Genomic DNA, 9848 nt, shown 5'->3' with positions numbered 1-9848 from the left:
AGGAGGAGAAAGAATTTGTGAACTGTCCCTGGGTCCCTGGACCTGAGGTTCCTGGGATATGGAAGCCTCAAAAATGGCTAGATCTGATTTCCCCCAAACACTTGCTCCTGACACAACTTCTTATACCAGCCATCCACCCATGCAACAAATCAGAATGGAACACATTGAGGACACTTATTGGAATCTGTTTTTCACTCTGCACCTTGAAAAGAGGAAAGGTTGCCAGGGAGCCCCAGTAATTGATGGTGCCCCATGAGATCCAAAAATGTGAGACAGTGGGTAGGTGCAAAAGGCAGTATTTTTATTTGGGGATTCTCTTAAGCTGCATGTTAAGAAGCTGATTTAGTTGGTACAGGCCTATCCAAGGTCAGAGGTCAGCCACAGCTAGAGATTTCAGTTCCAGAGCTGCTCCCACAGGGATTAACTGGCAGGCACCCCCCCGCAAAGGCACGCCTGCCTCTGGGTACAGCTTAGTCCTGACCGGTGTAAGAGCAAAAACCCTGAAGGTTGGCTGGGAGCTACCAAGCCAAGGAGAAAATCCAGCTCCTAGCTTCTGCCTGCTGCGGCCAGCTGCACTCCTCATCTCCTTGGCTACTCTCTTTTGGGTCCTCAATGCCAAGATAGCTAAGAGCCTGGGGTTGTGCTAGGGCCTTTTCTCATTCTCCTGTTCTTTAGAGGGAAGAGCTTGGGTTCCCCCAGCACCGCTACATTCCTGAGTCACCTGTAGGTGACCAAGTCTAGGCAACTAATGGTCTCTTTGAATCCCCTTCCCCATACTACAGGTATCTAAAGAGAGAAGGGAAAATGAGGCATTGGCGGGGATTGCTGTCAGGCCAATACTGTTGGAAAGGTGGGAGAAATACGACTTCGGAAAAAGGTATCCTGCAGACAGTGACTGCGAGATGCGGCCCTCCAATGCCCCCTCTCCATTTCTAAGACTTCTGTGACTCACAAATGTCCCTCTGGGCCATTACTCAACCCTAAACTTTCAGATACAGCCTGTGAACTAGTTCTAACTCTTCTTCACAACCCAAATCTGTTACCTTTCCAATTGCCCCAAATTTCCCGTGCCCTGGACTTAAGGTAGTGGCCAGAATTCTACAAGCTGCGGCCTGCTACTCAGAGAGAAAGTCGCAGCCCTCGTTTCGGGAGAGAGAAAGCTAAGTCCGAACCCATGGCCCGCGTGCGCAGAGAGCGGATCCCAGCGGTCAGCATCCTGAAGCAGAACCAGGATGAGTGAGGGCAAGAAGCCGGCCCGGAGGCGCACCCAGCCGGCATCCTCAGTCAGAATGGGGCGACGAAGTTCCATCGTGTTCCTGCCAGCAGATCTAACTTGGCTCTTTGACCCTAGGGAGGGGAAGCCAAGATCCTCCCCGCCAACCCTCTGGGGCAGGGCAGAAAAGCTGCCTGCAAGGACCCCCCTCTCCGGGCACCCGCCCTGCTCACTCCGTGTTCGGAAAGCTTTGGGCTATTCCTGCCTTTCTTGTGACCACGGTGGGGCACCCAGGCAATTCACAAGTAGGGGAGGGGAGGCGGGCGGGCAACAAGCTGCTCTCGGTGCGGGTGCCAGTGGGAGCCCCATTTGTCCTACTTGCCCCCCCCCTTTCTGTGAGGAACGGATGGACTCATCCTCAACACTGCCCCTCCGCGGAAGGGCCCCCTCCCGCCTTAGAGTCAGTGGGGTGGGGCCTGTATCCGAGGTTGGGGGGCCAATGAAGGAGGAGATTGGGAGAAAGTCTGGTTGGGCCTTTTCCCCCAGTGGGTTTTGGGTGCCAAAGGCCCCCCGTAAGGACATTAACTACGCGGCCGCTGGGGTACAGGTCTCGCCTGTCTGCCCCTGGTCTCCAGCACTTACCCTGCTCCACCTGTTGCCCGGATCACCTCATTTCTCCACATCACTTCGGGGTGGCTGAGGGGGGACCACAAACCCCTCTAAGCTTCTCTTTTGTGGTTCCATCGAGGCGGTCATCCTTCATTTCTCCTTTTCCAGCTTTCGGGAAGCAGTTAGGGAATGTATGATGAAGCAGAAATGAGCCGTCAGGATGATATTTTAATGGCTTATATGTCACGTTGGTGCATGTGGCTTTGAACTGGAGCCGCTCGCGTTTCCTGCAGAGAGCGCCGCAAATCCCACTTGATAACTTCTACAACCCACAACTTTTTTTTTTCTTTCTCACATTCACTCTTACCCTGTATATTTGGACGGATTTCCTAAAAATACCCTCTTGTCAACGTCCCCGTTGGATTTTCCACGGACTGGAGAAGAGAAGACTGACTTTTCTGTTTTGAAGAATTATTTTCCCTCCCCCCTCCCAACAGCTACCCTTCCCCCTCAGGTCCCCTCCCTTGGTTTTTTTTTGAAAGGCAGGCGAGGTGGGCTCAATATTTGTTCTCCCTAGTGAGAACAGTACAGCCTCTAGAGAGAACTTCTCCTTGCAGATAAGGGTTTTTTTTTTCTTTTTTCTTTTCCTTCTTTCTTTTTAAAAAATTATAATTGCAGCATCTAACTTTCCCCTTGTAGACAGTAGAAACAACCGAGCAGTTATTGTTTTAAAACACACACACACACTATACACACACACACACACACACACACATATATACACACACACCTTTTTCTTTTTAAACTCCCTCAAGCCCCAACCCTTGCCCTCCACTCCTCACACCTTTCCACTCAAAGTTAGTAGAAATTTCTGGTTGCTGGGCTCAGACTTGTTGCTGAGACCAGATATTAATTTTTTTTTCTCTTCCTAGAAATTTTATTTTCCAGCACAAATGCTCAGTTAAATCCCTTCAGACACCAGGAAACCTTCTCCGATACACCACCCGACATTTGAGCGGAGAGAGCACAGTGAAAGGGCAGCAGCCCAGATCGCCAAGCCCAAATCAGAATTTAGTCGGTGAGAAGACCAGAAAACCAGAAAGGCGAGGAGTGGCCAAGGCTGTTCCTGCCTTCCTTCAGCCCGGGAAGCCAGCGCTGGCGACGGGGCAGGGAAAAGGAAAAAAAAAAAAAAAAAAAACAGAGAGAGAGAGAGAAAGAAAGAAAAAGAAAGAAAGAAAAGAAAGAAAAAAAATCATTTTCATTTTCCTCTAGCCAGTGCACTCTGGTGAGTTTCCTAACCCGGCCGCCTGTGAAAGGATGAGTTGAGGTTTCTTTGTCTGGAAAAAAGAGTTTAGGGCTCTGATTCAGCTGCAAAGAAGCCAAATGAAGTTAGAAACAAAGGGCAAATTGAAGGATTCCGACTCTTGGCTTTTTGTGTTTTCCTTACTAGAAAATAATTAGACCTAATGAATATGCAGACGCTTCGGCTAAACCCTGGGCCGAGCTGCTGGTTTTTAAACAGAGCTGAGGAGAAATGCAACCTTCATCCCCCAACCCCCCGCATCCGCGTGCATTTTTTGAAATGCATAAATGTTGCTCGGTTTAATTGATTGAGTCACAGGGATTTTTTTTTCCTGCTTTTAAGTGCCATACTCCTCTACCTTTCAACAATCATTTTAATATATAGTCAATGGCTCTTTGTGGATGGGACAAAAAGCAACTACGCGCAGTTGTTGAATAGACTTTGCGCTGGGCAAAGACAGGTTAATCGAGGGCCGCATCGCGAAAACAAGCGAGTGTTGTATGTTTGCACTGAATCCAAATGTCTGCATTTTCCTAACTAAATCAAAGGGAGTGTTATTTCTTTTTCTGCTCACTCATCTGAAGGTAAGTAAATTTTCTCTGGCGATCAAAAGCCTGGTCGGCAACAAAGACCGCGCCCGCTTTTTCCACCGTCCTGGTGTGGCGAGTTGCGGAATTTCAATAACTGTGACAAGGGTGACTGATTTGTGAACTAGAAAAGGTTTGAATGTCACAAAATTTACATTGGTCCTATCTATCGGGGATTTAAATACCAAAAAAACTATTCGGGAATCTCTAGGGAGCTTTGGGCAGCCCAGAGGAACAATGGCGTAGGGAAATTTACAGTTTTACCTGAATGAAAGGGGCCCGGGATGGGAACAGGAGTGCAGAGGGAGGGGGTTAGCGGGGGCGGCTAAGGGAGACAAGGGGAAGGGAGAAAAGAGAAAAAATCACATAGAGAGGGTGAAAAAAGAAAATTGCAACAACCTTTGCAATTTCCCCTTAAAAAAACCAAACCCCCAAACCTCAATAATCTGCAAAGTTAAGGGACCCTATCCACCTGTGTTTGGGGGGGGGGCATATATGGGAAACCTGATTGATTTGATTAAGTTAAAAAAATCAAGGCTACTGGTTACACTGAGAAATCACACTTCTAGTAAAGAGAGGAGTGCAAGTGTGCTCCCAAGATCTTAAATTATAAACAGGAGGGGGACTAGGCAAGAAGGAAGCAAACTTCAAAAGAAGCAAATAACAAAAGCCTCCTTTGCTGCCCTTGAAGGGGGAAAAGGGGGAAAGAAAGAAAAGAAAGTTGCTGAATCGGGACATTCTGGAAGTGCCTTTGCTGTGTTTACCAGCCCCATCCCCGCCTCCTGCTCTCAGAGACGCTCGAAGTCTCTAGTCTGTAATCGCTCAGTAGAGATCAGGTTTAAAGTAGGACCGGGGTGGGGTGGGGTTAAGAGGGAGAGAGGGAGAGGAGAGGAGAGAGAAGAGAAAGAGATGACTATGAGAAAGAAAAGAATTCGTGGAAAAAAAAAATTTTTTTCCGTGAGAAGAGGGAAAAAAAAATTTGGCTAAAAAAAAGTTGCTACTCCTGGCAGCTCTGTTTGTCAAAAGGGGATGTCAAGCGCTTTACAATACCTGGGATTGATGAGGCGGGCGGGCCAATGAGCAGCGCGCGGCGTCTCGGCGCGCCCTCCGTTGGCGCGGCGGCTGCGGGCGGGGGGAGTGAGGGCGCACCAATCCGCGCCCGTGTCGGCAGCACGTGACACCTCCCCCTGCTCCCATTCATCAAGGGGGGGACGGTGTCGTCCTTTCAATTCATTTATCTGCAGGAATGATTGCTGCTATCAGTCTCGCGCTCACCGCCCGGCTGAGGAGGTGAAAGTTTCTCCCCAGGAAGATAAACCGCAAAAGACAATATTGTGCATGATTTGCGCCTTTTCTTTGGCTTTTTCTCCCCCCCCCTTTTTTTTTTGCAAAAAGCGGAGAGGGGAAAAAAGGAGAGTGAAGGAGCGAGGAGGCGAGCCTGAGAGAAAGGAGAGAGAGAGAGTGAGAGAGAGAGAGAGAAAAGAAAGGGCGAGGGGCTAGTGGAGAAGTGAGGAGGGGCGAGCGGCGCGAGGCGAAGAGAGGGCGAGCAGTCGTAGCTCCGGCGCTCACATTCCTCTATGCCACAAATCCTGGAGGAAGTTTTTTTGGGGGGCTGAGATGTTCCATGTCTTTCCTCGGGCAGCCTTGATTCAAGGCCCTTTCGGCAGAGACTGAGCGGCGAGAAAGTGAGAGCCGGGCCGGCGGGGTTTGCGCGGCGGACACTGGAGCCCGCTTTACTCGCTGCCTGCGGCCGTCCGGCTTCCCCACGCTTGTCCGGGCGGGTGCCCGGACGCGCCGCGCCACTGCCTGCAGGCTAAGACTTCGCTAGGTGGGTCGACTCCCCCTCCCTCCTCCTCTTCTTCCTCCTCTTCCTCCGCCTCCCGTTCCTCCTCCTCCTCCTCCCGATTTTCCCTCCTTGGCGGGCGAGGGTGGGGGGGGCGGGGGAGGCCGGGGCTTGCCCCGAGCAGCCACGATGCTCCTGGACGCCGGCCCCCAGTATCCTGCGATCGGTGTGACCACCTTTGGCGCATCCCGCCACCATTCGGCGGGAGACGTGGCCGAGCGAGACGTGGGCCTGGGCATCAACCCGTTCGCCGACGGCATGGGCGCCTTCAAGCTCAACCCCAGTTCGCACGAGCTGGCTTCGGCCGGCCAGACGGCCTTCACGTCTCAGGCACCCGGCTATGCGGCTGCTGCGGCCCTGGGTCATCACCACCACCCGGGCCACGTCGGCTCCTATTCCAGCGCAGCTTTCAATTCTACGCGGGACTTTCTGTTTCGCAACCGGGGTTTTGGAGACGCGGCGGCGGCAGCCAGCGCGCAGCATAGCCTCTTCGCTGCTTCAGCCGGCGGCTTCGGGGGCCCACACGGCCATACGGACGCCGCGGGCCACCTCCTTTTTCCCGGGCTTCACGAGCAGGCGGCGGGCCACGCTTCCCCCAACGTGGTCAACGGGCAAATGAGGCTCGGCTTCTCTGGGGACATGTACCCGCGGCCCGAACAGTATGGCCAGGTGACCAGCCCGCGATCCGAGCACTATGCCGCCCCGCAGCTGCACGGGTACGGGCCCATGAACGTGAACATGGCCGCGCATCACGGCGCCGGCGCCTTCTTCCGCTATATGCGCCAACCCATCAAGCAAGAGCTCATCTGTAAGTGGATCGAGCCAGAGCAGCTGGCCAACCCCAAAAAGTCGTGCAACAAAACTTTCAGCACCATGCATGAGCTGGTCACGCACGTCACTGTGGAACACGTCGGCGGCCCAGAGCAGAGTAACCACATCTGCTTCTGGGAGGAGTGTCCACGCGAGGGCAAGCCCTTCAAAGCCAAATACAAACTGGTCAACCACATCCGCGTGCATACGGGCGAAAAACCCTTCCCCTGCCCTTTCCCTGGCTGCGGCAAGGTCTTCGCGCGCTCAGAAAACCTAAAGATCCACAAAAGGACGCACACAGGTACGGAAACTGATGTAAGACACCCTTTCCCTAGTCCCGGGCCTGGTACCCGAAATCCGAAAGCCAGCGTCTGGGAAGCACACAAATCCAGCTGCGGTGCAGTCCCGGCATCAGGTTCTGGCAGGCAGGCAGCCAAGGTGTGCTCTGATTTTTAGTTAGGGGCTGGAAATTAGGGGTGGGGGAGGAATCGGAGAGAAGGCGGATGAAAAGGATGTGAGGATATAGATTTTTAAAACGAGGAATAAAAAGGGCCGGGAGAACAGGAAGCCAAGCCTTGCTTGGCAGAGCCCTTGACGCGCTGGAAGCCGGAAGAGGTGGCCGGCTCCGAGCTGCAGCAGAGGCGCCTGCGGATCCAGCTGTAGGCAAATCTGCATGCTCGCTTGTGGCCAACATCCCTCTCCAAGACTTAATTAATGGAGGACTTTGCTAAAGGAAAGGGCTGAGAAAGTTGAAGTGATAGGGTTCAGGGATGTATAAAGAAACAAAACAGAAAGAGAAAGGGATGCGGGTGGGCGGGAGGAAGTAATTTAGGATTTTAGGAGGCTTTTTAGGTTCATGCCTAAGGAGAGGACACCAAATTTAGTACTGATGGGCTTGAGGGGCGAGGAGAGTCCGTGGAAGACTGAGGAAGACCTTTCTGTCGTTTAGATTCCATGGGGACTGTGTTTTTGTTTTTGTTTTTGTTTTTTTAAATACCGGATCCCCGCGTTGGCCTTTAAAAATAAAGACAAGTCGAAAACAGTTTAAGAAAAGAACAAAACAAAACAGAACTTCATGGCAACTCAAAACTACAGACTGGGACAGGCAGGACATTCTGGGCCTCTTCCACCCATGAGGTGGGGAATCCGCTCTCCTTTTCTATTTTGGTGTGCTCGGTGATGTCTGAGAACCGCGCTTGGAACTTTGGATTTAACACCCAAGTCAGGGAAGAACTTGGCGCGCCCAGCTCCCCACTTCCCAGATTATGTTATAAAATGTGAGTGTATGTAGGGGGTGGGGTGGGGGAGGCGAAGAGGGGGTGTAGGGAGTTGGGGAGGAGATAGGGGGAGGAGAGAAGAGCAAAATAGCGGGAGAATTAGCCCGGAAAGTAAAAACCAGAAACCAAGAGCTTAGGTAGAAGCAACCCATAGTGTGTATAGCCCCAAGCAAAAAAAAAAAAAAAAAAAAAAAGCCAGCATCCAGACATGCTTCCACACTGGGATGTAAAAAAAACAACGACTACTGTTACTATAAATACAATCTAAAAATAAAATTAGGTCTAATTGTCTAATTGTACTGGGAACTAATAAATAGTTAAGATATTTATAACTCCACTGCAGGTATATGAAGTCCTGGATTTTTAAGCTTTCAAAGTGCTAATCCTGGGCCTCTGACTTTTTAAATTATTTCTATTGAAATTTTAGAAAAGGATGGCGGGATATATTCTAATAAGAACCCTCTCTTTCTCGCCTTTCTCATCAGGGGAGAAGCCCTTCAAGTGCGAATTCGAGGGCTGCGACCGGCGCTTTGCTAACAGCAGCGACCGCAAGAAGCACATGCACGTGCATACGAGTGATAAACCCTATCTTTGCAAGATGTGCGACAAGTCCTACACGCACCCCAGCTCGCTGCGCAAACACATGAAGGTAATCACCGAGCTCTCGCCTTTGGCCTTCAGAGCTGGAGCGCTCTGTGCTCTCGGGCTGGGGTCAGGCTGCGAGTGGCAGCTGGGCGGCTGCAGGAGCCAGAGCTAGCGGGAAGGCGACGGTTCCACTCTGTTGAGTGGGGCCGGGCAGATTGGATGGGGACTGGAAAAAAGGACAGGAGCACCCAAGGCCGTTTTAAACTCATTATTTCATTAAAAAAAAAAAAAAAAGTTAAAAGAAGTGAGCACTCGCGGCGTCGCCGCGTGAATTTGGCCCAGAGCTCGGGAGCTAGGGCTGAGCAGCGGGTTTACGCTGCAGAAGCTGCCGCCATTGCGGTTGGCAGCACTGAGCGGAAGAGTTGGGGCCTGGTGCCCTGGCTGGAGCTTTTGCTCAACTAAAACTGGGAGGGCAAAGTCTTGGGGAGCGAACCGTCCTAGACTCTGGCCTCAAATGAAGTGTCCTCCTTCCCAGGCCTTTTTTTTTTTTTTTCTTTTTTCTTTTGTGAGTACACGGGGAGCTCGGCCTCCGGGCCGTGGTGGGGGCACCAAAGCCCAAGTGCCACCGATCCCACTTCTCCGGAGTTCAGGGGGATCCAGGGCTCCTGGAGGAGAGTGCTGCCTTCACCGGCCTTGGCTGGCCGCCGAGCTGGCTCCTAATCTCCGTAAAAACGCAACTTTATTCCCGCAGGTCCACGAATCCTCCTCGCAGGGCTCCCAGCCTTCGCCCGCCGCCAGCTCGGGCTACGAGTCCTCCACGCCGCCCACCATCGTGTCTCCCTCCACAGAGAACCCGACCACCAGCTCCCTGTCGCCCTCCTCCTCCGCGGTCCACCACACAGCCGGCCACAGCGCGCTCTCTTCCAATTTTAACGAATGGTACGTTTAAAATCAGAAACAAAACACCGAACAAAACCCTATTTAAGAGACTGAACACACAGGTATACACAATATTATTGAACGAACCCTGCGAATCCGAAACAACCCCTCCCAGACCCCAGTATCCTATTTTTTTTTTTTTTTAATCTGCCAATAGGCCCAGGACTGAGTCAGAGAGAGGAAGTATCAAACCTTCTTAAAATTTCCTTCACTACATTTTCTTTCTTTCTTTTTTTAAAAAAAATTTATTTGGCAAAGGCTTGCTAGCCGAGGTGCGGGAGGGGGGTCGAGGAGAAGGCGACCGCCTGACCAAATGCTGCCAACCCCAAGGGCCAATTTCTTGTTGGATCGAAACAGGCTCTCTGGGGCTTGGGCTTTTTTTTTTTTTTTTTTTTTTTGCTTTGCTTTCTTGTAAATACAGAATTATTAGCTGAAAACTGTTCTGTTGGATTCTGTAAATAGTTACATCTTGGTTGGAGCGGGTGGGTGGGATTGTGGCGTTGTGTTCTTTGCATTGGGGGAGGGGGGAGGGGCCGGGGGAAGGGGAGGGGGAGGGGGTGGGCGGCCGAAAGCCAACTGTTTGTACTGAATGGCAAGAATGTTCTAGTAAATGTGTACCAAAATGTGAATTACTTTGTACGATTACAGTCTCCACGTCGACCTAACAGACTATTATTGGTAT

General features: G+C 51.5%; 1 protein-coding gene across 1 annotated transcript; it reads left to right on the top strand.

Moving 5' to 3' along the window:
• The first annotated feature begins 5678 nt into the window (after positions 1-5678).
• Positions 5679-9515, top strand: Zic1 (Zic family member 1). Its single transcript, XM_046431913.2, has 3 exons — positions 5679-6666; positions 8128-8291; positions 8979-9515. Exons 1-3 carry the CDS (start codon positions 5685-5687, stop codon positions 9174-9176), a joined length of 1344 nt encoding a protein of 447 aa, XP_046287869.1. The 5' UTR covers positions 5679-5684; the 3' UTR covers positions 9177-9515.
• The last annotated feature ends 333 nt before the right edge of the window (positions 9516-9848 follow it).

Source organism: Marmota monax, unplaced genomic scaffold (assembly GCF_021218885.2).
Source record: "Marmota monax isolate L192 unplaced genomic scaffold, Marmota_monax_Labrador192_F-V1.1 WCK01_AAM20220418_F8-fsc00022, whole genome shotgun sequence".
NCBI classification, from domain to species: Eukaryota; Metazoa; Chordata; class Mammalia; order Rodentia; family Sciuridae; genus Marmota; species Marmota monax.
This window is presented reverse-complemented; position numbering and strand designations above follow the sequence as displayed.

Bases quoted from the DNA above. Each gene is read 5' to 3' on its own strand.
- Zic1 (XM_046431913.2), top strand. From the start codon at position 5,685: ATGCTCCTGGACGCCGGCCCCCAGTATCCTGCGATCGGTGTGACCACC. The intron at 6,667-8,127 runs GTACGGAAACTG...CTTTCTCATCAG, and splicing joins CCACAAAAGGACGCACACAG to GGGAGAAGCCCTTCAAGTGC. The intron at 8,292-8,978 runs GTAATCACCGAG...TTATTCCCGCAG, and splicing joins CGCTGCGCAAACACATGAAG to GTCCACGAATCCTCCTCGCA.